This window comes from Mustelus asterias, chromosome 3 (assembly GCF_964213995.1).
Source record: "Mustelus asterias chromosome 3, sMusAst1.hap1.1, whole genome shotgun sequence".
NCBI classification, from domain to species: domain Eukaryota; kingdom Metazoa; phylum Chordata; class Chondrichthyes; order Carcharhiniformes; family Triakidae; genus Mustelus; species Mustelus asterias.
In genome coordinates this window covers 36,075,585-36,103,227 of record NC_135803.1, presented here as the reverse complement: position 1 = coordinate 36,103,227, position 27,643 = coordinate 36,075,585, and the positions used below count along the sequence as shown (strand labels likewise).

At 39.2% G+C, this 27,643-nt stretch overlaps 1 protein-coding gene across 5 annotated transcripts in view; it reads right to left on the bottom strand.

Annotated features, from left to right (window-relative positions):
• Positions 1–10,196: 10,196 nt before the first annotated feature.
• Positions 10,197–27,643, bottom strand: part of LOC144489811 (arf-GAP with coiled-coil, ANK repeat and PH domain-containing protein 2-like) — a 144,644-nt gene continuing 127,197 nt past the window's right edge. For 3 of the 5 annotated variants that reach the window (XM_078207657.1, XM_078207664.1, XM_078207682.1), the window contains 6 exons: positions 26,929–27,024; positions 26,388–26,599; positions 25,379–25,488; positions 21,430–21,540; positions 19,729–19,787; positions 10,197–12,090 (listed from right to left, as the gene is read on the bottom strand). In XM_078207657.1, coding sequence (XP_078063783.1) covers positions 11,990–12,090; positions 19,729–19,787; positions 21,430–21,540; positions 25,379–25,488; positions 26,388–26,599; positions 26,929–27,024 — 689 coding nt within the window. In that variant the 3' untranslated portion in view covers positions 10,197–11,989. The remainder of the gene's footprint in view (positions 12,091–19,728; positions 19,788–21,429; positions 21,541–25,378; positions 25,489–26,387; positions 26,600–26,928; positions 27,025–27,643) is intronic. The other 2 variants (XM_078207670.1, XM_078207675.1) reach the window with 1 other exon arrangement.

Below are 27,643 nucleotides of genomic sequence, written 5' to 3'. Positions count from 1 at the left end.
AATGGTGAAACTGAAAGAGTTCATACTGTGAAAGCATTGCTGAACAAAAATGATGACATCCACCCTGCACTTCTGAGCTATCATTCAATCAAACAAAATGGTTTAACAGCTTATGAGCCCCCAATAGGAAGAAGACGGAGATTCTCCCATTCACAGCCATGCTGTATATACAAGCTGATAACTTGGACAAGGTGAGGGGGGGGAAAAGGACTAATATCGTTCTGGCCAGATGTGGAACTATAACAAACATCATAAAGCACACAACCTGCAAGACTCTCAACCAGGGGAGCCAGTTTGGATCCAAGACCAAGCTCATCGTGGACAAGTGGTTGAACAGACACCACATGCACAGTCCTACCTTATCCAAACAGATAATGGTACAATGAGATGGAACCGACTAAGTTGCCACGTAGAAGCAATCTCCTACACAGAGATGTAGTGTGCATCAAGAGATCCAGGTGACCACCAGATTGGTGAACCTGAGTCATCTAAAAATTCTCCTTCTGCCCAGCAGAGCCTGATGGAGCGGAGGACCTGGTCAGGGAAACCAGCAGAACCACCACTGCAGTTGTTCCTATGAAAATGATCTGGACAATATCCAGGCTTGGACTGAAATGTGACAAGTAACATTCGCGCCACACAACTGCCAGGCAATGACCATCACTAATAAGAGACACTCTAACCACCGCCCCTTGACATTCAATGGTATAACCATCACTGAATGCCCCACTGTCAACATTCTTGGGCTTACCATTGACCAGAAACTCAATTGGATTCACCACACAAACAGTGGCTACAATAGCAGGCCAGAGGCTAGGAATACTGTGGCGAGTAACTCACCTCCCATCTCTCCAAAGCCTATCCACCATCTACAAGGCACAAGTCAGGAGTGTGATGGAATACTCCCCATTTGCTTGGATGGGTGCAGCTCCAACAACACTCAAGAAGCTTGGCACCATCCTGTACAAAGCAGCCTGCTTGATTGGCACATCTACAAACATTCAATCCCTCCACCACCGAAGCACAGTAGCAGCAGCGTGTACTATCTACCAGATGCATTGCAGCACCTTCCAAACCCACGACCACTTCCATCTAGAAGAACAAGGGCAGCAGATAACTGGGAGCACCACCACCTGCAAGTTCCCCTCCAAGCCACTCACCATTGGAAATATATCGCCATTCCTTTGCAGTCGCTGGGTCAAAATCCTGGAATTCCCTCCCTAATGGCATTGTGGGACAACCCACAGAACATGGACTGCAGGGATTCAAGAAGTGGAGATGCCGGCGTTGGACTGGGGTAAGCACAGTAAGAAGTATCACAACACCAGGTTAAAGTCCAACAGGTTTAACCTGTTGGACTTTAACCTGGTGTTGTGAGACTTCTTACTGGGATTCAAGGAGGCAGCTCACCAGCACCTTCTCAAGGGCAACTAGGGATGGACAGGCCATCAAGCACTTATCTATTCTGATCCCATTTTCCAGCACTTTGTCAGTATGTTATGGCATTCAAAATGCTAATCTAAATGCTCCTTAAATGTTGTGAGGGTTCCTGCCTCTACCACCCTTTCAGGCAGCAAGTTCCAGATTCCCACCGCCCTCTGGGTGAAAAAGCTTTTCCTCAAATCCCCTTTAAATCTCCTGCCTCTTACCTTAAATCTATGTTCCTTGGTTACTGATCCCTCTACTAAAGGGGAAAGTTCATTCCTATCTGCCCGATGTACTGCATACAATACTCCAGCTGCGTCCTAACAAACGTTTTATACAGCTCCCATTGTTATCTCCCTGCTCTTATATTCTATGCCTCAGCTAATAAAGGCAAGTATCCCAAAAAACGCCTCATCTATCTGTCCTGTTGCCTTCAGGGATCTTTGGACATGCGCTCCAAGGTCCTTTTGGTCCTCTGTACTTCCGAAAATCCTACCATTCATTGCATATTCCCTTGCCTTGTTAGTTCTCCCAAAATGCATCACCTCACACTTTTAAGGGTTAAATTCCATTTGTCACTGTTCTGTCCATCTGACTAGCCAGCCTATGTCATCCCAAAGTCGAAAGCTTTCTTCCTCACTATTTACCACACCACCAATTTTCATGTCATCTGCGAACTTACCAATCATAACCCCCACATTCACAGCTAGATCACTAATATACACAACAAATAGCAAGGAACCCAGCACCAATCCCTGAGGTACACCACTGGACACAGGCTTTCAATCGCAGAAACAACCTTCGACCATTACCCTCTGCTTCCTGCCACGAAGACCATTGTGGATCCAATTTGCCAAATTGCCCTGGACCCCATAGGCTCTTACTTTGTTGATCTCTCTCATGTGGGACCTTGTTAAAAGTCTTATTGAAGCTCATCTTGACTACATCAACTGCACTGCCCTCATCTACACACCTGGACACCTCTTTGAAAATAATCAAATTTATGAGACAAAATCTCCCCTAACAAAGCTATGCTGACTGTACTTGTTGAATCCTTACCCCTCCAAATGGAGATTAATTCTGTCCCTCAGAATTTTTTCCAAAAATTTCCCTCCCACTGATGTTAGACTCACTGGCCTGCAATTACCTGACATTTCCCTTCTTGAATAATGGTACCACATTAGCTATCCTCTGGTCCTCCAGTGCCCCTCCTGTGGCCAGGGTGGATTTGAAAATTAGCATCACAGCGTCAGCAATCTTCTCCCTTGCCTCACACAGCAGTCTAGGATAAATCTTACCTTAGCCGAGGATTTATCCACTTTTAAGCCTACTAAAGTCGCTAATACCTTCTCTCTCTCAATGCTAATCTGTTCAATTGTATCACAGTCCTCTCCCTTGATTTTTATACCAACATTGTCTTTCTCCAGGGTGAAGACTTTCAAAATATTCATCTTTCAGCTTCACACAGATTACCATTTTGGTTCCTGAAGGGCCCTACTCTTTCCCTGGTTACCTTCTTACCCTTAATATACTTAATAAACACCTTGGGACTTTCCTTTCTTTTGCCTGTCAGTGTTTTTCATGCCCCCTCTTCACTCTCTTAAAAGTACCCCTCTGCCTTTTCTATACTCCACTAGGGCAACTGCTGTTTTGAACCTCCTGTAACTGCCATCAACATCCCTTTTGTTCCTTATCCAGACCAAAATATCCCTCGACATCTCAGATTTTCTGTACTTGTTGGTCCCACCTTTCACCTTCGTGTGAACGCCCCTTTTTTTAACCACTAAGCTAGTCCCAATTGCCCGCATTTGGCCCATATCCCTCTATACTCATCTTACCCATGTAACTGTCTAAATGCTTTTTAAAAGACAAAATTGTACCCGCCTCTACTACCTCTGGCAGCTTGTTCCAGACACTCACCACCTTCTGTGAAAAAACTGCCCCTCTGGACCCTTTTGTATCTCTCCCCTCTCACCTTAAACTTATGCCCTCTAGTTTTAGACTCCCCTACCTTTGGGAAAGGATATTGACTATCTACCTTATCTATGCCTCTCATTATTTTATAGACCTCTATAAGATCACCCCGAAGCCTCCTACGCTACAGAAAAAAAAGTCCCAGTCTATCCAACCTCCCCTTATAATTCAAATCATCAAGTCCCGGTAGCATCTTAGTAAATCTTTTCTGCACCCTTTCTAGTTTAATAATATGCTTTCTATAATAGGGTGACCAGAACTGTACACAGTATTCCAAGTGTGGCCGTACCAATGTCTTGGACAACTTCAACAAGACGTCCCAACTCCTCTATTCAGTGTTCTGACCAATGAAACCAAGCATACCGAATGCCTTCTTCACCACTCTGTCCACCTGTGACTCCACTTTCAACAAGCTATGAACATGTACCCCTAGATCTCTTTGTTCTGTAACTCTCCCCAACACCCTACAATTAACTGAGTAAGTCCTGCCCTGGTTCAATCTACCAAAATGTATCACCTCGCATTTATCTAAATTAAACTCCATCTGCCATTCATCAGCCCACTGGCCCAATTGATCAAGATCCCGCTGCAATCCTAGATAACCTACTTCACTGTCTACAATGCCACCAATCTTGGTGTCATCTGCAAACTTACTAACCATGCCTCCTAAATTCTCATCCAAATCATTAACATAAATGACAAATAGCAGTGGACCCAGCACCGAACCATGAGGCACACCGCTGGTCACAGGCCTCCAGTTTGAAAAAAAAAACAACCCTCTACCACTACCCTCTGTCTTTTGCCATCAAACCAATTTTGCATCTATTTGTCTACCTCACCCTGGATCCCATGAGATTTAACCTTATGCAACAATCTATCATGCGGTACCTTGTCAAAGGCCTTGCTAAAGTCCATGTAGACAACATCAACTGCACTGCCCTCATCTACTTCCTTGGTTACCCCTTTGAAAAACTCAAATTTGTGAGACATGATTTTCCACTCACAAAGCTATGCTGACTGTCCCTGATCAGTCCTTGCCTCTCTAAATGCCTGTAGACCCTGTCTCTCAGAATACCTTCGAACAACTTACCCATTACAGATGTGAGGCTCACCGGCCTGTAGTTCCCAAGCTTTTCCATGCAGCCCTTTTTAAAGAAAGGTTCAACATTTGCCACCCTCCAATTTTCAGGCGCCTCCTTGCGGCTGTCGATGATTCAAATATCTCTGCTAGGGGACCCGCAACGTCCTGGGATACACTTCATCAAGTCCCGGGGATTTATCTACCTTGATGTGCTTTGAGACTTCTAGCACCACCTTCTCTGTAATATGTACACTCAAGACATCACTATTTATTTCCCCAAATTCCCTAACATTCATACCTTTCTCAACAGTAAATACTGATGAGAAATATTCATTTAGGATCTCACCCATCTCTTGTGGATCCGCACATAGATGACCTTGTTGGTCCTTAAGAGGCCCTACTCTTTCCCTAGTTACTCTTTTGCCCTTTATATAATTGTAGAATCTTTTTGGATTCTCCTTTGCCTCATCTGCCAAAGCAATCTCCTGTCCCCTTTTTGCCCTCCTGATTTCTCTTTTAAGTCTACTCCTACACCCTCTATACTCTTCAAAAGATCCACTTGATCCCAGCTACCTATGCCAAGTCTCTTCCTGACTGTTTGGGGCCCCATAGAACACTCCCAGCAACATGATTGCCCCCTTTTTGTTTTTAAGTTCCATCTATATGGCATCAATTGAGGAGCTTAAGATACCTTTCCTCTTCACTGCAGTGATTGACTCCTTGATCAATATTACAACACTTTTATTCCTCCCCGGTCTCATCTGATGATTCTATACCTCAGAATATTGAGCTCCCAGTCTTGCCCCTCCCTCAACCATGTCTCTGTGTTAGCAATATCATACTTCCATGTGTTAATCAACACCCAGAGTTATCAGCCTTGCCCGAAGACTCCTTGCATTAAAATGCCATCCAGCCTTGCTATATTCCCTTTTGCCTTAACATGTCTCTCTTTGTTCTGTCTTCCAGACTGACTTGGTTTTTCTTCTATATTTGGCTGTATATCAACCCTACTCTACCTCCACACTGTGACCAATTCACCAGCAGTCCTGACTCTGTTCATCCACATTTTCTAACAAAAAAGGAAAAGTTACAACCCTTTGAGTCAGTGTTCCATCCTGCCCAGTAGTATCAACTAGGATCGTAACACCACTTAGCCCTGAATATCTACTTTACTCTAGTTTCACTCACCTCATTTCCCATGAGATCCAGCTACTGCTCTCTTGACCTTATGCCCATTAAACTGCTGACCAAACAACCTCCCCATCCTGATCCCTGCATTAGCTGATATTGTTAATGATTCTCTCTCATCAACTGTTCCTCACTCCTTACAATCTGCCGTCATTACTTACTCCACTTCTCAAATGGCCAATGCTTGACCCCACTATCATAAGCTACGACCTCATATCCAACCTCCCTTTCTTCTAAAAGGTTCTTGAATGTGTTATCACCACCTAAATCAGAACCTAACTTTCTCAAGAGCTTCACTTTTGAATTAATCCAATCAGGTTTTTGCCCCTCTACAATACAGGAACATCTTACGTCAAAGACATAAATGAGAACCTATGTGGCTGTGACAAAGGTAGGCTATCCTTTCTTGTCCTTCTCAACCTGCCTGTAGCTTTGACACGAGTTGACTGTACCATCCTCTGCCAACACCTCTCTGCTGTCCACCAGCTGGGTGGGACTGCTCTCACCTGGTTCCATTCTTACCTGTCTAACCATGGTCAGAGAATCAGTTGCAATAGCTTCTTTCCCTTTGCATTTATGATCACACAAACTATACATTGGTGGAATTAAACCTTTTTCTTTCGATAAAGGATACTCTACAAAAATAAATGGGAGCCTGTATGAGTTCCAACACTGATTTAAACAATGGGGGATACCAACAATTGAAGTTAATACTTTGATCCAGAGAGTGGGGGTTAAACTCAGTTATTCAATAAAAATTATATTCCCTGCTTTACACATTGATAGCCCGCTGAGAGAAAAGTCTCAGAAATCTGCAAAATTACTTGAAATACTTCAAGAGTCACAAATGCTATTTGCCGCGAGTAGGGGACATCTTATTTAGAATTTAGAAGCATCAAGGAAGAGGATTTTTGGGTTTCAATGCACTGGGGCTGGAAGGCCTTCAACTAAATGGATTTTGTTGGAAATGGGAAACACCACTAATTTGGCTGATTCATACCTTCGATATATACCAGGGAAAAAGTACTTACAGCAGCAAGACCTTCATTTAGCTAATGGTGTTCCAATATGAAGCAAACGTATCACGAGCAAGTCCAAACTTTTAAGAGGTTAACGCTCTCAAGTAAAACTTTAAAAAAAACTTGTATCACCATAACATGAAGTATTTTTTATTTTAAGTAGTTTTTAAAGGGACTCAGGTTCAATTCCAGCTTTGGATGACTGTGTGGAGTTTGCACATTCTCTGTGTCCACGTGGGTTTCTTCCGGGTGCTCCGGTTTCCTCCCACAGTCCAAAGATGTGTGGGTTAGGTGGATTGGCCATGGTAAATTGCCCCTTTCTGTCAGGGGGAATTACAGGGTAAAAATGTGGGGTTATGGGGATAGGGCGGGAATGTGTTCGGTGCAGACTCGATATGCAGAATGGCCTCCTTCTGCACAGTCGGAATTCTACGATTCCATTTAAACCCTTGTTTTGGACATTAGAATTCGAGTAAATGATACATTTTCCAGAAAGCATTCTGACCAATACAGCACCATCTAGTGATCAGAGCCTGTAATTAAGTTAACTGGAGCCATTTTAAAGTTGGTAAAAAGTGACAAAAGACAAAGGTAACATTTCAAAGTCAGCATGGGATCAGCTATATAAGATTACTGATACAATAATAGTTCCAGGGATGAGAAACATCAGTTATGAGGATAAATTGGGGAGGTTGGGACTGTTCTCTTTGAGGAGAAAACTAAGAGGTGATTTGATAGAAGTGTTCAAAATCATGAGGGGATGGACAGAGTTGATAGGGAGAGATTATTCCTGCTCATAAAAAGGATCGAGAACAGAGATTTAAAGTGATTTGCAAAAAAAAAGCAAATGTGCTGTGAGAAAAACGTGTTTCAGGTCTGGAATGTATTGGAAGTGTGGCAGAGACCAGTTCCATCAAGGCATTCAAGAGGGCATTAGATTATTAATTTAATATCAATGATGTGCAAGGGTACGGGGAACAAGTAGGAGAATGGCACAGTCATAATGCTCATTTGGAGAGCCGGGTAGATTGGCCTCCTTCTGTGCCATAACAATTCTGTGATTCTGTGAATACATCCCCATGATCTGACAATGAAGGATGTTTTATAACAATACTGATCTTAATGTATTGTAGGAATAACATCAGGAACACTCATTTACCATGAATGAAAAAAATCGGATTATGTTTTCCCAAAATACTATTTAGGCTTTTTCATTGGTGCTTTGGGAATTAAATTTCATAACTTCATTCATTACTCTCTTGGGGGACTCTGGGTGGTAGGGGAGGGGGAGGGAGGGGGTCAATGGGTATAATTTAATCTGGTAGCACTGCTAATTGGATTTGGCACAATTCAGGAAGGTAAACCAGATGTGTGATGTAACTTGGGACATAAATCTGAGTTTTGGTCAGCCGATGATTTTAAAGTTAAAGTTTATTTATTAGTCACAAGTAAGGCTCACATTAACACTGCAATGAAGTTAGTGAAATTCCCCTAGTCGCCACATTCCGGCGCCTGTTCGGGTCAATGCACCTAACCAGTGCGTTTTTCGGACTTTGGGAGGAAACCAGAGCGCCCGGAGGAAAACCATGCAGACACGGGGAGAACATGCAAACTCCACACAGTGACCCAAGCCAGGATTTGAACCCAGGTCCCTGGTGCTTTGAGGCAGCAGTGCTAACCACTGTGCCGCCATGCCGATTTTGGGGGTCTTTCAGCAATGACGGAGAGGATGTGGGGCTTTCTATTTGAGGAAAGCGAGATCTGACGCCTGGCAGCACTTACTTGTAATATTCAAAATTATTTCTAGAAAGACTGAATCTCAATGTGTCTCTATCACAACTAGGAAAACATGAATGTTGCTATCAACAAAAAACATGTCAAAAATGCAGTAATAACATATCAACCACTTTTTTAAGAGCCTAAATGAAGATAAGAAGACACTTTCTCTCGTTGAAGATGACATTTGGCATGCTCCCACAATGGACACAAAATCAATGCAGCAACAGCCTGACTTAAGCTTCAAGCAAATTTGGCTTTGGGTCTCATTTAATGCTGCCAGGAAACATCAGATATAGCAAAGAGCAGGAAATTAGGTGATCACTGGAAAGGCCTTGGAATAGGCTGAACTTCTTTTGATTTGTCACATTAGTATACAGTGAAAAGTATTGTTTCTTGCGTGCTATACAGACAAAACATACCGTACATAGAGAAGGAAAGGAGAGTGCAGAATGTGTTAGTCATAGCTAGGGTGTAGAGAAAGATCAACTTAATGCCAGGTAGGTCCATTCAAAAGTCCGATGGCAGCAGAGAAAAAGCTGTTTTAGAGTGGGTTGGTATGTGTCCTCAAACTTTTGTATCTTTTTCCCAATGGAAAAGGTGGAAGAGAGAATGTCCGGCGTGCGTAGGGTCCTTGATTATGCTGGCTACTTTTCCGAGGCAGGGGAAATGTAGGCAGTGTCAATGGATGGGAGGCTGGTTTGAGTGATGGACTGCGCTTTGTAGTAGTTTACTGCAGTCTTGGACAGAGCAAGAGTCATACTAAGCTGTGATACAACCAAAAGGAATGCTTTCTATGGTGCGTCTGTAGAAGTTTGGTGAGAGTTGCAGCGGATATGCCATATTTCCTGGTCTCCGGAGAAAGTAGTCTCTTGTTGGTCCTGGGAGAGCATTCCTGTTCTATCTGGGCATTAAAAAAAATCTTCTCCTGAGGTTCCTTTAAGTCCCACTTGTTAAGGTACTCAAAGCCTGATACAACTAGCCAAGTTATGGCTCCCTGAAAGAACTTTCCAATTAGTTACAACTAGCATAAGAACCTGCAGTGATTGTCCCTTTAAGGATCAATCTGAGAGTAATGAATCCAGGGGATCAACTGGGGAACAGGATGGGCTTCTGTACCTGGAGTCATCGCAGGAGCTGATTGCAGCAAGCCTTTGCCTAGCTTTAACCTGTAAATAAACAAGTTGTTTTCCCTACACTAGTGAACGAGCATCTTTACAGAATCCAATTTGCATACTTAAATGTTACATGTTCCACCCACTTACTGGCCTGCATAAGTATGGTAGGCAGGATCATGATATTGGATTTAATGGTCAACCATAATCAAAATGAATGCGGAGCAGATTCGAAGGGCCAGATGGCTTATTCCTGCTTCTCTTTTCTATGTTTCTATGTATAGGATGACCACAGTATATTTACCACCTTACTCGTCTACCTTCCCTTTTTTTTAGCTGCTGGCCACCTGATTTTCAGGCATAAAACAGGCAGTAGTGAATGGAGTTCATATCCCTCCATTCTCTGGAAAATCATTAAGTTAAAACTCAAAACAGTAATGCAGCCACTGTAATATAAAAGCCTTACTGCAGTTTTTATTAAATGCATATTTACTGTTCATGGAATGTATAGTACAAGCTTTTCGGTAACTTTGTATATAATTATTCTACAATATGAACAAAAATGCTCAGTACAGAAAAGTTGATATATACAATAAATATGAGATTCAATTCAATAACTAATAAGAATGAATACATTTATTTCAATTTCAAACTATGGAGAATTATTATTCAGTTTTGGGCGTAATGGATCTGATTATGAGGCAAATCCACAATCACTCCATGCAGTAATGCCTATTGACCAAAAAACAGTTTTCAAATGCTTGTAGGCCTATCAAACATTAAACTGAAATATAAGTAATGTACATGTTACAATGTACAACTGCTTTGAAGCCTATAATGTCGCTCATTGTGTTTTCAATACATTTCCATTGAAGTTTTAATAATATAAATTTTTTGTACAAATGTACTAAAACAAGCACCAAAACAAAACAGAAAACTACATCACTAAAAAATAAGGTTTGAGTTTATCAATCTCTGAAGATATTCTGAAATTTCATCGGAATGTCCACATATACATTTCTTCAACACGGGCAAAAACATTTAACGTGAGGATTAAAAAACGTGGTTTTCCAGGAAGCTTTATTCTGAACGTTTCATCTTAATTTCAAAAAGCTCTATATATAGATATAGCTCCTCAAGGGCTAAAGTTCTGTATATCGATATAGCTCTTGGGGATAAAGGGATATGGGGGGGAAGGCAAGGTCAAAATATTGAATTTGATGATCAGCCATGAATGGCGGAGCAGGCTCAAAGGGCCAAATGGCCTATTCCTGCTTCTATTTTCTATGTTTCTACCTTTTATTAGCATTTTACAACACAAGAACGTGGAATAAACCAGGTGTTACTTCTTTGGCAGCATCACTAAATAACAATTTATTTAAAAGACTGCTTCCATCTAGTTCCTTAAACTTTGGTAAATAAAATCAACCAAGAATATTAATTTATCTGCATTTTCATTTACTGAAGGTGGTTTGATTACTGGCAAATGAATAGGAAACATTGATGTTTGGCCGGAGTTGTATAGAGTGTATAACTTCGACAACTGATTGGTTTTCCATTCTGAAGATACCAACCTAAAAAAAGTGATCTTGTTGCTGATAATATACTGTTTACTGCATCAATTGATTTAATGGTACAATATGCAGGTAGTCATCCAGTAATTTCAATTCCCATTACCAATTTATCTTAGTATGCTAGATTTTATTTTTAAGTGTATGTACAATTATAGATGTATCGTTGCACATTTGTTTTCGTGTACACCAGATCAGTAGCTCTATATTGTAGTAAATTTATTGGAGATGTACAAAACTTGAAAATATGAAAATATTTCCTGAAACAACAGATAACTGGTATTAACTATTCAGCAAAAGGGAATAAATTTGAAAAGGGGTACAGTCCTAATATGAATTTACTGCTCCCAAAAGCACTGGTGTTACCATATTTCCCTGTTCAGAGATGTACATAACTGCCCTGCAGGTGAAACATTGCAATATCCATGTCAGTTCCAGAGCGATTTAAAATGGGTTAAAAACAGGCTGGTGAGTAAAGAAATTGAATTATTCCTATAATTTGGGTACACACTAAAATTTCAAAACTACTGTTCAACTTGAACACCCATTCTATTTGCACATCTCCCACTGGTGAAAACCTTGGAAGATTTTACTTTCAATTCAAAACATGACAAAAAAAAAGTGCAAAGGTTGATCATTTGCATTGACACCATACTCCCAGGTAGAATAAATCACGGCAGCTGCTTGTGGGTGCCGCAGTAAAAGCTCCTTCAAATATAATTGTTTTCTTTAATACTCAAATCTTCAATTTATTTTTGGTATGGATAATGAGATGAACTGATGAATATACTTCAAGATGATTGCACCAAAAGAATGATTACAGCTCTCGAGTGAGAAAATTTAATCAGTCTCTGATCGCCGCTGGAAACGATTTAATATTTCTGGGTTGTGTGAGGCCATGTGGGAAAAGTCTCTGAAAATATCCTGGTAGGTTGCATCACCTGCAAGAGGATAAAATTTTGAGTTACTGAAGCAAATAATTTCATTAAATATTTTTTAAATTGTAATTTATGGTAATCTAACAGTATACACCTCTGTAAAATGCACAATCTTAGAACCAGAATAAATTGCACTTCATAAAATTATAAAATATGCTTTTTTCTAGTATAAGTTACATTTCATTCTACATCAATTTATACCAAACATCTACTGAATATTTTCATGTTTTAAAGCATTTAAATTAGAAAATCTGCTTTTTTATTTCTCATATAACTTGCATTTCAGTATATAATGTCAATTATGCCACAGCCTTGAAAATTTCCCATTTCTAGTATGTATCCAACTCCCTTCTGAAAGTTGTGATCTGTTTGCACCATTCATTCAGGTAATGCAGTCCAAACCATAGCAACTCCCTGCTTAAAACAAAGGTTCATTGTCCCAATGATTCTTTTGCCCAAATCTATATTCTCTGGTTCCTGACACACCAGCCATTTGTAACAGTTTCCTTATTTACTTGATCAAACCCACTAATAATTTTGATACTTCTAAATATTTCTTTAACCTTCTTTGGTCCAGCTTCTCCAGTCTTTCCAAACAACAGCCTGTGCTCTAATTTCTTTAGTTTGACTTCTGCACGACCCACAAGACCATAAGATAAAGGAGCAGAATCAGGCCATTTGGCCCATCGAGACTGTTCTGCCATTCAATCATGGTAGATAAGTTTCTCAACCTCATTCTCCTGCCTTTTCCCCATATACTTTGATCCCCTTACCAAGCAAGACCCCAATCTCTGTCTTAAGTACACTCAATGACCTGGCCTCCACAGCCTTCAGTGGCAATGAATTCCATAGATTCACCACCCTCTGGCTGAAGAAATTCCTCCTCACCTTGGTTCTAACGGCTCGCCCCTTTACTGGGGCGGTGCCCTCACAGCCGAGCCTCTCCTACTAATGGAAACATCTTCCACATATCTACTCTATCCAGGCCTTTCAGTATTCTGTAAGTTTCAATGAGATCCCCCTCATCCTTCTAAACTCCATCGAGTATAGACCCAGACTCCTCAACCGCTCCTCACACATCAAGCTTTTCATTTCCGGGATCATTCTTGTGAACCTCCTCTAAACCTCTCCAGGGCCAGCACATCCTTCCTTAGAAATGGGGTCCAAAATTGCTCACAATAATCCGAATGTGGTCTGACCAGAGCCTTATAAAGCCTCACCAGTACATCTCTGCTTTTGTATTCTAGTCCTCAAACTGAATGCTAACATTGCATCTGCCTTCTGAACTACCAACTCAACCTGCAAGTTAACCTTAAGAGAATCCCGAAAAGTTTTCCAAGTCTCTTTGCGCTTCCAATTTCAGAATTCTCCCCCAGTTAGAAAATAGTCTACACCTCTATTCTTTCTACCGAAGTGCATAACCTCACACTTTTCCCATGTTGTATTCCATCTGCCTATCCTTTGCTCACTCTCCTAACCTGTCCAAGTCCTTGTGCAGCCTCCCTGCCTCCTCAATACTACCTGTCCCTCCACCTACCTTTGTATCATCTCAGCCACAATGCCCTCAGTTCCTTCATCTAGATCACTGATGTATAAAGTGAAAAGTTGTGTCCCAACATTAACCCCTGCGGAACTCCACTAATTACCAGCTGCCGTCCACAAAAGGACCCTTTTTATCCCCACTCTCTGCCTTCTACCAGTCAGCCAATCTTCTATTCATGCTAATACCTTGCTTCTAACACCATGGGCTTTTATCTTATTCAGCAGCCTCCTGTGCGGCACCTTATCAAAGGCCAACTGAAAATCCAAGAAGATTACATCCACTGGTTCTCCTTGTCTAACCTGTTCATTACCTTCTCAAAGAATTCAAACAGATTTGTCAGGCATGACCTCCTCTTGATGAAACCATGCTGACTTCGCCCTATTTTACTATGCACTTCCAAGTATTCCAAAATCTCATTCTTCATAATGGACTCTAAGACTGAGAAGGCATTATGTGTTTTCAGCAGGGCTATCTGTGACTGATTAACCTTTCCACAATATTCAGCATAGTCAAACACTCAATTTCATAACATCACTTCTCCTATGTAGTCTACCTTGTTGGAACTAGCCTATGTAGCTTCCCTCCTACTTTCCCCAACATAAAACAACATTCATGTTTTTGTATTCTTCATCATCTCTTTGTTTCCTCTCAACTCTTCCAGTATCAACGTCCAGTTGATGCATTTTGAACTTTGTTTTAAAGATTAAAAGGTGCTGTGTAAGAGTTACTGTTGATATTTTATCGTTAAATACTTTGCAAAGTATTGGCAAGTTATGTCGAACAGCTATAATGAAATCCGAGGTAAAAGGAGGCTAACTCTTCAAGTAGAGCAGTATACTTTGATCCATTCTACAGAGGACAATGGAGATCAGGAGAGAGGTAAAGGACAAAATCAAATCTACAAGCTCAGATGGCATCAAACCACAACAATTTAACTCAATTATTCGCTCCCAAACTGAATCTCAAGTCCAAATTTGTGTATTGCAAACCTGCACCAAATTGGAATACATTAAAGATTTTTTTGTACTATTTTGTCTGAATTACAGCCACAGCATGGCTCTTCATAGGAAGTATCAGGTAATTCATCACCCTCCACAGAATACCATGCTAACATCAATAAAGGAAATACAGAAGCATACACACTACACTGAAAAGTGTCAATATATCTTAAAAGGTTGTGGGATTTTCAATACAACTCAGCTATAACAATGTTTATTGAGCATAATTTGTTATCTCTCAAGAATTTACAATAATTAGTTGTGGAAAATTCAAAAAAGATGTTACATGTCAACAGATTTAGATAAAAATGTTCATGAGCGGCATCAGAGCAGTTCAAGTGTAAAATAGTAACATAGGAAAAAAGACATGCAAAAATTTCTGACATGATCAGTAAATAGCTCACAATACTGAAAGAAAATAGAAATGTATACACCACACAAGGTAATAACTATCATACCTGCATAAACCTCAGAGCAGCAAAAAATAGAAATCAAGAGTGCAAGAATCAAGAGACAGCTTGTATGAAAGATGAAAGCAGCTTCAACTTTTAAACATTTGCTTCAAAACTTTCAAATTCTTTATTTCACCACTAATTCCAGATTTAAGAAATGTGCCTTTTGGAATTTGCATTTTGGGAAGGTGACTTTCCCACCAATTTAACCTCAACCCCAAAAACATTTCCTTCCTCCTCGTCACCATTGGTACTCTGCTGCTAGGCCTCCATCGATGCTGCCCTGAATCATTCATCGAGCTACACAAACAGCAGCCCCAAAAAACTTCCCCTTTCATTTTTTTCTTCCTGTGGGGAAAAGTTACTCACTGGTGCACAAAAGCTCAGCAGAGCATCAAAGTTCAGACTCGTCGCTTTATGGTACTTTGTTCGTGCAATCCCAGTTTGCTAAACCACTGCATTCTAACCTTATCTGCATTGTTTTGGGTAGGTACCAGATAGTGAAAATTGCAACCCACATAAAGAAGGAAAAGTGACTTCCCCTGATACTATTGCTACACATCACACAAGGGTTAGCGCCCAAGAGGCACTGAGAGGTAGCTGGAAGCAGCTTGGCCCCTCAGTCAGAGATGGTGTGTGTTTGGAAAATAGTCAGGAAGAGTAAGAGGAGAACCGATTGGCAAAAGTAAATAAATAAGATGCCTTTAATAAACTAAAGTCCAACCCCATTTCTGGCAAGCTGAAATGGAATTATAAGAACATTTTTCAGACCAAGTGCATATTTAAGTTGATGGTATGCATTATAATGCAGCTACTAATCAATTAAATTGAGATTAATTTAATTTCACTGCCATATATTGATCTAATTCAGAGTCTCATGCTTTTTTCATACTAATCTAATATAGTTATCTGATTTTTTAAAATCCATTTTTCAGAATTCAACTGACTCAAATCTTAAACAATTTATTGAAGTAGGTTGGATATTTAGAGTAAAACCACTGATATTCACAAAGAAGAACTTGAAAGCACTTCACTTTACACAGAGTAATGTAAAATTTCCATGTTTCATTTTGTTTCCAATTCTGCCAGTATTTCCATTAATTCTCCTATTTGAAAGTGAAGAGTGAAAAACAGGAGCTTTACTGGGTTTATTTCATTTTTTGAACCAAACAATTATCTTCTGCAGTGAATCAGAAGTCAATTCATCTTAAAACCGGTAATCTAAATGAGTAGATACGGGAAAACAAGAACGACTTATAACCAGAATAATGATCATTAGCACTAACTAAGCTGAAAACAAATTGGCAGTTTTCCTTTTAAGCAGAAATATAAAGTTATGCAAGAACTTCATACACAATCAGATCCATATATAACACTGGTAGAAGCAAAATCATAATTCATTGCAAGCTGTAATTGTTGTTTATAAAGAAATAAATGTTTTAATACAATCAAAACAACTGCAACTTTCAATACAATTAATTTTTTGCCCATTTGCACCTATGACATAAAAATGTATTCCCTCACATGTAGATTTCACCATGACTTAAGATTTTAAAATAATATTGCAGCAACTGCTGTTTTAAATGTCTGACAACTTTATAGGTGCAACTGTGATCTGGAAAGTTTAAGGGCGCGATCTTACAACCTCATCCCGCCCAACTTTCGGTGAGGCGATGTGCTAAGATCAGGCAGAAGGCAAAAAAATCAGAAATGCACCAGTTTTTTTGCTTCTCTTGATTGTACCAACCCGGTTTTGCCAGCAAGATTGGCTTCAAGCCCTTTCAAATATTAATGACATGGTCTGAGTGGGGGCACAGCCTGTGGGATGGAGCTATGATGAGGGCGGCAAAGGGGAACTCTGCCAGGATGGGAGGGAAGTGGGGCAAACTGCAGGGGGGCGCGATTGAGGGAGATGTTGGCAATGTCCGTGGGGCAGCAGGAGATCTCCCAGTACATTGGGAGATTAGGGTGCCTGTACAATGGTGCTCCTACAGCTTAGCAGCCAGCCCTGGGGAGAATCGCATTTTATACTAAGTGCCATGAGATTGCATTTTCAAACTCTCCCAAAAAAGGAGTCTGAAACTCTCCCGTTTTCTCACTCATTCAGTACTTAGAATTTTTTCTGTAAGATTGTGCCTGAAATAATTTTCAGACAAGTACTGAAACTTTATGCCATTCAGTATAAGGAACAGGTCAATCAATCCCCAAAGATGACCAGTTAGGAAAAGTATTTCAAAAAGTATCTGAATGTAATGCTTGTTTTAAGAAATCAGCCTGCAAACCAAAAAGATGGCATGATACTACTCAAGGGCAGTTTAAATGCATTTAGTGAGCTTATAATCAACATAAATAATTGGAAATCTTCTGTGAAGGTAATATAGTCACATTAGAAGCAGGATTTCTGAGGAAAGGGTTATTTGCTGAAAATACCAATACAACTGCAAGAGTCTGAATTAACTCAGATCTTGAGATATGTATCACGTTATATGGACATCTAAAGTAGCATAAACTTTGGAATAGTAATGCAGGTTAATCCTATCAGCTATTTTTCTTAAAAGCATATTTTAACATTTAGTGGCAAAAAAAAACTTGCAGTCTTAACCTCAAGAAGAATGTTAAACTCAACATCAGTAGCTTCATTTCTTTTTACAACAATGCTGCATTTTAAGTGCAGGAAGTACATAAATACAGCGATGCTGCCATTACCATTGAGATTAGGAACTCAAAGGCACACAACGTACAAAAAGACAAATACAGTACAGACAAGACTAAAAGCAATAACAAGAAACAAATCAGATGTATTTGGTAGCACCAATTTGTCCTTCATGATTGACAACTAAAAGCTAAATATAAAAAGCTAAACAGAACATTGCATATGGCTTTCTTTTAAGTGCATAACTATTTACCTTGTGGTCTCTTCCTAGTAAACTACAGAGCTCACTGAGTAATTATCATAGTAAAGTTTATAACTATTAACGAGATATGGTCCACAGCTACAAAACTGTTACAGCTAGTTACAGAATCTCAAGTAATAACAATGCTTTTTAACAACTTACTGCCTTTCATCTCTCGTACTTAAGCAACACTTTCCCAAGTCATGATTTTCCTTTTATAGATGTATCAAAATAAATTTTAAAACGTTACTACTGTTACCTAATTTTGTACGACTAGGTTACACTTCAATCCTGGGAATATTTTATAAATTTAATTTGCCAAAAGGAAAACCAAACAAAACCATATGCAAAAAATAGATGAGTTCATAAAATTTGCTAATATTCAGAGAAAAATATGGCTTTATTTTTGAAGCATATGAATTAACTTGAATTTTTTTAAAAATCCAAAGCAATAAAAATACCATATATAATACTTAAAATGTCCACATTGTACTGTCCTTTTCTGACAAAAGAAAGTAACAGCACAGTTAAAAATAGAAACTGGCTGAAATCACAATATTTTCCATTTACACTGCATTTCTTTATCGGACTTTAATTAAAAATAAACATTGATGTTTATATTTTAAAACCAGTTCAATGGTAAGATTTTCTTAAATATTCCCAATAATTAAACCATATCTAAACCAGGCAGCCAAGGTGCCATAACGTGTCATGTTTGTGCATTGCGGCTTATTGATAGGCCATGAATTCCTCCCAGTGACTTCAGCTGTGACGAAATTCAGATCTCAGCTAAGAATTTCAAGGGAATAATAAATTTAACACAAACATTTTTTTCCCAATCAAGAAGGGCCTACTGGGGGTAAAGTGCAAGAAAAAAAAAAGTGTGCACGTAACGGAAAAAAAATCTCCAGAATCTGTTGCACCTCTGATGGCCAACTGGATAAATGCACCATCTAAAGTGGTACTAAAACATTCAAATCAGGTGACCTCAGCTTTGAACCCCAATCCACGAGTCAGGGGAATACTAATATTTCCTTCCAAGTACCTGGGCTTCAAAACAAAAAGTCAGCCAGGGTTCCTGTTCCTGATTATTATCCAATGACTCCTCCCGCAAAGTGCAAGTTTATGGGCATCAGGTAAGGGTGGGTTTGGAATTGGCTGTGAGGCACTCCATGGTTGCATACCTTTTGGCTGAACTAACACAAAGAATGGTGAGGTATCAGTGAGCTATCGGTGCCCATTTTACCACACTACACAAGTATCAGAGCCTTTGGGTTGGGGTGGGGAAAGAGAAAACTAAGGACAAACCTCCAGTCATTCCAATAAAAGTCAATTTTAATTAATACTTTTATGTATCATTTATCTTTACCTAAACTTCAAGTTATGCAATATAGAAGATAGAAATAAACAGAAAATGTAACTAAATACTGAATGTTTTTTTGAGATGCATCGCTATATATTTGCCAAATAGCTTTGGTATCTGCTTTTTTCTGATCGTAAGATACACTCTTTCTTGGGATTTACCTGGTTACCATATTGGTCCTCCAACTGGGTGAGATACATCCTTTGAGTATGGCATCAACTGCCAAATAACAAGGTAATAAGGCTCCCATCCCTTTCCCCAGCCCCTAACAGTAGATATTTAGATAACTCTTTTTTAAATAAGGCTCAAGAATCTTGCAGCTGCAAACTAATAAATTCCTGCATGCATTTTTTATATTGCATCTCTGTATGACTGTTATTGGAATATTGACCTGACTGTCCAAGGCCTTCGGATTCTCGCATCTCATCATTCATTTTTGCTAGACGCAACCTATGAAAAAAAAAGTACAGTAATTTGCAAAAGCACATAATAAAGTGTGATGGAACCAAACATTAATTGCAACTTGTTTGGTGACAATAAATGTACCCTTTCCAAATGTTTTATGTAGGCACACACACACACACACACACACACACACACACAATGAGATTAAAGCTATTTTAGAATGAATACTGTAATAAACAATAATCCATTGTTGATATGATCATTTTAATTTTATGACCTGCCATTTTGGTCAGGTGATTTCTTCCCTATTATTATATAGAAAACTACATCCTGTATTTTATCTTCACTTCTTTGACAAGGGAAAGTTAATGACACTGCAACCAACAAGCAATATTCACCCATAAAAACTTGTCCAACAAACCTAACAATGGGAAATTAAAAGATGGGTAGTTCGAGTGTACTGGAGATTTTGAACATGAAATTCAAACTTCCATTTGTACTGTATGAGAATAAAGTGCTGATTGGTTGACAAGTAGATTCTGATTGATAGAGGTGTTGCGATGGAGAATGCACCAGATAATTGACAGTTAATTGCCAAACATTGCTTGAAATTTAGTCCAGACAGTTTAACACCAATCAGTCAAGGAATTTCTCTGAGCAATGTGTCCTAGAACAGCTGTCACTTACTTTGTTTAGCTTAAACAGGTGCAATGTATGCATGTGTTCTTTCTGTCTGGAAAGAACTGGGTCCTGTGCATTAGTTCTGGTTGAGAAATCTACCAGGGGGTTCACTACCACTGTTTATCGCAAGCCTACTTTCACTGGTCAATGTACTTGTTGAGATTCTTACAGTTCCATATGCTACAAGATTGGTCTTATTGGCAACCTTGTAAATAGGGCCTGAGCTATTTTCTCACCATGCAAGCTTGGAGCTGAAATAGGGCACATCAAAGGCATACTGTGAGAAAATGGCTACCCTGATCGGATCAGTTTGTGCTGTATATCATGTAAATTAATAAATGGCTGTCACTTTCAGCCCTGAAAAGCACCCAGTTTACCTCAGAAGGGCGAGGTAAATTTGAGCAACAGGTGAAGCTAGCTGTTTCATGCTGCTACTATGCAGTAGCAACTTGAGTGGTATTCACCACTAACAGGATGCTGCCATCAAGCCAAAAAAGACATACATTCTTTGACATAGCTAAAGAGGGGAGGTTACACAAACTGGATTTGGAACATAGAAAGTTAGAGAGACAATTTGATTAAGATTTTAGGGTTTTGAAAGGATTTTTATAGGGTCAGGCTGAAAAAGAAATGTTGGCGGGGGGAGTCTAGGGCAAGGAGACATGACTATAGCATCAGAGCCAGACCATTTAGGGGAGTAATTAGAAAACACTTCTTCATGTGAAGGGTGGTAGAAGTGTGGAACACTCTCCCACAAAGCAGCAGTAGAGGATACATCACTAATTTGTTTAAATTGGTGATTAATTTTTGCTAGTCAAGGATATTAAGGGATATTGAGCCAAGGCAGGTAAATAGAATTAGGACACAGATTAGCCATGATTTTTATAAATGAGGGAACAATCCCAGGAGGTAGACTATTCAACCTCTTGTTCCTATATTCCCAATTTCAAAGTAAGCAGAATGTAAACAACATTTAAAGAATAAACACCAGAAATACAATACGCACAATGTAACTATATCTGCATTTGCAGCTTCTACAGCGATGGTGAGTGGGTCCTTCTTTTCTTCATCTAATGCACCTTGATCAGCTCCCCGCTTCAGAAATAAACAAACTTGCCTGAGGTAAAGAAGCAGATTATAATTGTTTTGTTACAAATCAAATGCATTCAATTTTCCAAACATAAAACTGAAGAATATTTCATACTAGACTACATATTTTTGTTTATTATTCATTTTTTTCTCATTCAAAGTAGCACAGGAACACAGCACACAAACACAGATGTGATCTCCATATCCCTTATTTTACCAGTACTATTTTGGGGAGGCACATCGTCAAGGCAGGTGCCTTTTAATGGGGTAGGGAATATTGATGGGCTCTGAATTATCAACACCACCCAACCCTTTTAACAAAGAGAAAATGTTCTGCAGAGTTTCTTTCTGCATACCCCACAAGGTTCCAAAATATCTACAAAACCTTATATTTACTTTGTTCACCCTTTACTGGTTGGGTTTCTTAATATATTTTCATTATTACAGTTGATTTTACACTGTTCAGCTCCATTCACAATTCTTCTGCTCTAAAGTAGCCCAAGTCGGCCTACAGAAGGACATGAACATCAAAATGGGGCTGACAAATGTCAGGTAATATTCACACAACATAAGCTTCAGCTAATGATAATGTCCAACAAGAAAAGTCTTAACAATCTGATCTTCAACAGAACTACATTTATCAATTTGGCCATCATGAAATTCCTGGGGACTGGGTGAGTTCACCACTGACCAGAGGCTTAATGTGATGCATTCTTCACCTCCTGATGTACAAATTATCTAGCATCTACTGCAACAATTCACAAAGTTAATTTTCACAGCACCTTTCAGCATTGCAACTCACCAAGAATGGTAAGAACCACAAGATACTCAAGTACAGAGATCTGCATTAAAGGGTTTTTTTGTGCGAGAAAGTGAAAACATGTCAGTCTGGATGCATTGAAAACTTAGAACGGTCCATACATCACACGTCATAAACATCACTGCCACCCCATTCGTCAAACTTAAATTTGTAAACAGTGTTAGTTTGAACTTGTAACATATCTCAAAAATCAAAATTATTTGCATTTGCTTCAGATGATTATTACAGTAACAAAAGATTCATATCCAACAACACTTCAAACCTCAACTCCCTCTAAAGATAATCCCCACATTCTCCTAGCCTGGAATATTACATTAACTTCTTGCAGATTGAAGACCCATTAAATATAGAGCTGGATTTTATAGCCCCCTCTCCCAGACATTTTTCTTTGGGGACTGGGAGGGGGTAGAGGGGGGAGGGAACGCTGAGGCACATAATATATGACAGGTGACCAGTCCATTGTTTTCCCACCAACTGCTGACCCAGTGTCCACAAATTGGCAGGTGGGTGGCCATCAAAAGCAGCACCCACCTGTTGAAATAATTACCAGACAATTGAACTTATTACCTAGTCAATTGACCCCAATATTGTGCTGGCAGCACCATATTACAACTAGCTTAGGCATGCAGGCAGAAGTGAGAGGGTTTTTTCCCCCCCCCCCAACTTTGTGGAATAAACGCAGAGTACTTATTCAGGGGACCCCTGCATGTATCGGGGGCACCCCTCTTCTCAAGATTTTATCCCATTTTGTTGTTCCATACATGGACTCTAAAAGCTCACTCCCCCCACATTCTTCCCTAGACTCCTCAATCCCTTCCCATACAAAATTTGGGACTCGCCTAGGTCCAGGTGCCATGACTATCTTCACCTGGGGGCTTATGAAATCCCAGCAATGCCTAATACTCAATTTTGGGGCTGCTGGGACTGCTAGAGTTGCCTGCCAATCAGACTGGCTGGCAGCCTTCAGGGGGATAGCTTTCTCCCACTGAGCTTGTTTAACCGCTGGCAGCATGTTACCCCCGTGGGGCGTGCTTTGTTTCAAGTTGGTGGCCTGGTATCTGATTTTAAATATGCCCCTGTGTGAAACACATTCATAATATATTGTACCTTTTGTATAATTTTGTTTGACTTTATAGTTAGGCCTGGTTAATCCCTTTCTAAATTAGCAACTCTATCTTCTAACATGAGACACTTGATGAGGGCCATTTTTAAAAATTCCTTCATCGTTGCTTAATTGTGTGTGGATTATCTCCCATTTACCCAACCGTAAAACAATTTTTAACCTGTGCATTTAATTGATCCCATGGATTTTGAGGTTTTTTTTAGTATCATCAGAAGATTTTAATATTGCACTAGTACCAGCCTTCCTATTACTTAACAAGAGTGTAAACATAGAAGTCCAGAGTTCATTGTTATCCTCTTTGGCAATCACTCATTTGTGTGAACTTTTGGAAATAACTTTTACTGCAGTAGCCAAGTGTGGTGTCATTTTCTTTCCCAAGATCAGTAATAATGTCCCTTTGAAAATGGATAGGAAGGTTTATCTATTAAACTTCTAATAATGATGATAAACAGAATCAGAATCGTTACAGTGCAGGAGGCCATTTTGCCCAGTGTTAGCACTAGCTCTCTGAATGAGCAACTCAACTCATACCATTCCCCTGTCTTCTCCCCTTAACCCTGCACATTCTTCCTTTTCAGGCAACAGTCTAATTATCTTTTGAATGCTTCAATTGACCCTGCCTCCACCAGACTATCAGGAAGTGCATTCCAAACCCTAACCACTCACTGTGTAAAAGAGTATCTCCTCATATCACTTGTGCTACTTTTACCTTTCTTTAAATCTGTGTTCTCTCATTGTCAATCCCTTCATGAGTGAGAACAGCTTCCCCCCCATCTACTGTCCAGACCCCTCATGATTTTGAATATCTATTAAATCTCCTCTCAGCCTCTTTTCTCTAAGGAAAGCAATCCTAACTTCTCCAGTCTACCTTCATAACTGAAGTTCCTCATCTTTGGAACCATTCTCATGAATCTTTTCTGTACCCTCTCTAGTGCCTTCACATCCTTCCGAAAGTGCAACACACAGAACTGGACGCAATACTCTAGCTGAAGCTGAACTAGTAACTTCTATAAATTCAACATAATCTCCGTGCTCGTCTACTCTATCACCCTATTAATAAAACCCAGGATACTCTATTAATTGCTTTGTCAACACGTTCTGCTACCTTCAACGATTTATGTACATTGACACCCATGTCCTTTTGCTCCTGTACCCACTTCGTACTCTTTATTTTATATTGCTTTTCCATGTTCGTTCTACCAAACTGAATCACTTCACATTTCTCTGCATTAAACTTACATTTGCCACATGTCCACCTATTCAAGATGTAATGAGTGGTATGCCACAGAGATTAGTGCTGGGGTCTCAACTTTTTATAATTTATATAAATGACTTGGATGAAGGGACTAAAATTATGGTTGCTAAATTTGCTGATGATACAAAGATAGGTAGGAAAGTAAGTTGTGAAGTGGACGCAAGGAGGCTACATAGTGATATAGATAGGTTAAATGAGTGGGTAAAGATCTGGCAAGTGAAGTATAATGTGGGAAAATGTGAAATTGTCCATTTTGACAGGAAGAATAAAAAAAACATTATCCAAATGGAGAGAGATTGCAGAGCTGAGATGCAGAAGAATCTGGGTCCTGGTGCACGAATCACAAATGGTTCGTATGCAGGTACAGCAAGCAATTAGGAAAGCAAAAAGATTGTTATTATTTATTGAGAGGGGAATTGAATATACAATTAGAGGTTACACTTCAGTTATACAGGGTATTGGTGAAATCCTTAGTATATATATATATGCTTTAGATTTACCTAGAATATATACTTTTTGAAGGCTTTTCCAACGTACGTAACAACCTTGAGGCATGCTTTTGCAAGGAAACAAAATATCACCGGGCCTTAAAGCATCAAACGGCTTATTGTATTATATTAGGCATAAAGAAAGTAGCAAACATATCGCAGAGCAGTGAAGTTTGTTACCCAGTATGTCCCAAGATGGTGGCATGATGTAGTGGTCCTCTGCCATGACAGTCTCTGTGATTCACATCTGCTCCATTCTGCAGCAGAAATTCACAGGCAACCAAAGAGCCCTGTGATAAGAGATATAACTTCAAGATCCAAACTTAGCACAGATAAAAATGAACTAAAACATTAATTAGTAAACAATGCAGAGAAAAGGAGGAAGGGGAAAAACAGGACAATGGAAGGAGAAAGAGAGGAGAAAGTATAAAAGTGAACAAGTGTTTGCTAAAACACTATTATAATCCAGTTAATTTCATTATGACAGGTATAAATGCAATTTTCTTGTATGCCTCGAAATAAAACCATTATAAACCAAGTGATTTGAACCTTAGCACCAATCCAGACATTTACAAGTTTAACTCTGTTTATTTAGAAATGACTTGAAAAATTGGTGTACATTAAGAGGACACAAAAGTGTGTAACCAGGCCTTAATAAATCTAAGGCATCAGAGAATATTGATAACCAATTTTCATTTTTGAGACTCAGGACGCAAGTTTCTAACTCGTGTAATATATTGCAGACTAAGTTGAGGATAATGATACACAAGTTCTCTAACATTCCTAGAATTTTTGGCCTCTCCTATTTGGTCAATTCATTTTTCTTCTCTTCGCAATTTTCTCGCCACTGCCAATTCATCTGCAATTAGGAAAGAAAACAAACAAGGCTGCAGTTGTTTCCATCAAGATTTGTCCATGGTCAACTGGTTAAGAGTACTACTTAATTGGAGTAAGGAAAATATCAATATTCCCTGCCCATAGTGAACCATTTGGAAGTGAGCTATTCCACCAAAAAAACATGAAGAAAAGTGGACAGAGATGGACGGATTGATGAGCTTGACCTGTGACATTTGGAATCTAAGTTTATTTTGATTTGCACTTGATTCTCTGATTTCATTACATTCTAACCAAACCACAGTACTTTTGGTTCTCTTAATATGGTGGGGGAAGAAGCTAAGAGCCAACCTACCCCCAGCACAGCCTGAATAAGAGGAGTTGCTTTATTATCTTCAGCATGAACCCAGTTCACATCAGCTCCATGGGCTAATGCTTCTGCCATATCTGGAAGACTTCGAACATGAGCAGCTTTATATAACTGTAATCCAGGGGAAATAACTTTCTCTACATCAAAGACGGATGAGTCGCTTCCACCTCTCCTTCTAATAGATGCTTCCAAAATTTCTAAAGAAGCAAAAAATAAAAGAATCTTCAGCATATCTTTCACTGACTGTGATCAGAGGTTATACAGTTGCAGATACTTAGTCTTCTTGCTACTGACTTTGTATTCTAAACTTATTTAATATTCAACACATATTTCTGATTCTACTCAAAATACTCAGTTTAGAGACAAATTGTACAGTTAATGACCAAAATTCAGGTTAGAATGAATTGAGCTCTAGCTACATAAAAGTTAGCCGAATATATACGTAAAAGTATAGAACACAAGATGGATATGCATATTATGTTATTAATTTATGCAACTAGTATGTGCCTAGGCCAATCTTACCAACCTGGTTCAGGTAAGTTGTTATTGGAAATGACAGACATTACCACATCCTTGCTGCCCTCAGAGCTATTTGACACACCACTGTCTGAATTTTTTACTCCTTAAAGAAACAGATAAGTTAAATGAGATGGACTGTGTCAAATCCATTACAACTCTTCCAGTTTTACTTGATATGACAAGGTTTTATGAACATGGCTGATATTCTGTCTGAATAAATGAAATGGGGGAATGTTTTGCATCAAGCTATAAGTGATATTTGTGACAAAAACTTTGGGTTTATTATAACAAAAGTATTATTTTATCCAGCCTCCAGAAAAGAAGCATTAGATCTTACTCTGTTACTTAGAATCAGAACACAATGACACAAATCCTGTGTTTTGAATGTTGTTAAATAAGTTTAACTTTATTTGATCTCACATTCCTGTGCTGCATGGAGATCTATAAATCTGAAAGAAACAGACTCTCTTGGGGCTACAATATTTTACGAAAGTAAAATTGAATGCACAAATATACGATGTTCAGTTGTATTGAGATAAAGTTTACACTGATGAAAAACAAATTACAAATGAGAAAACACCATGATTTAAAACTAGTCATTCCAACATTTTACTAAAATCACAAAATAAATCAGCTCATGTTACACTTTTTGCAATATCCAATATAGTTAATAATGAAATACGCCAACAACGAATACAAGGGAAAACAACCAAATGCAGGAT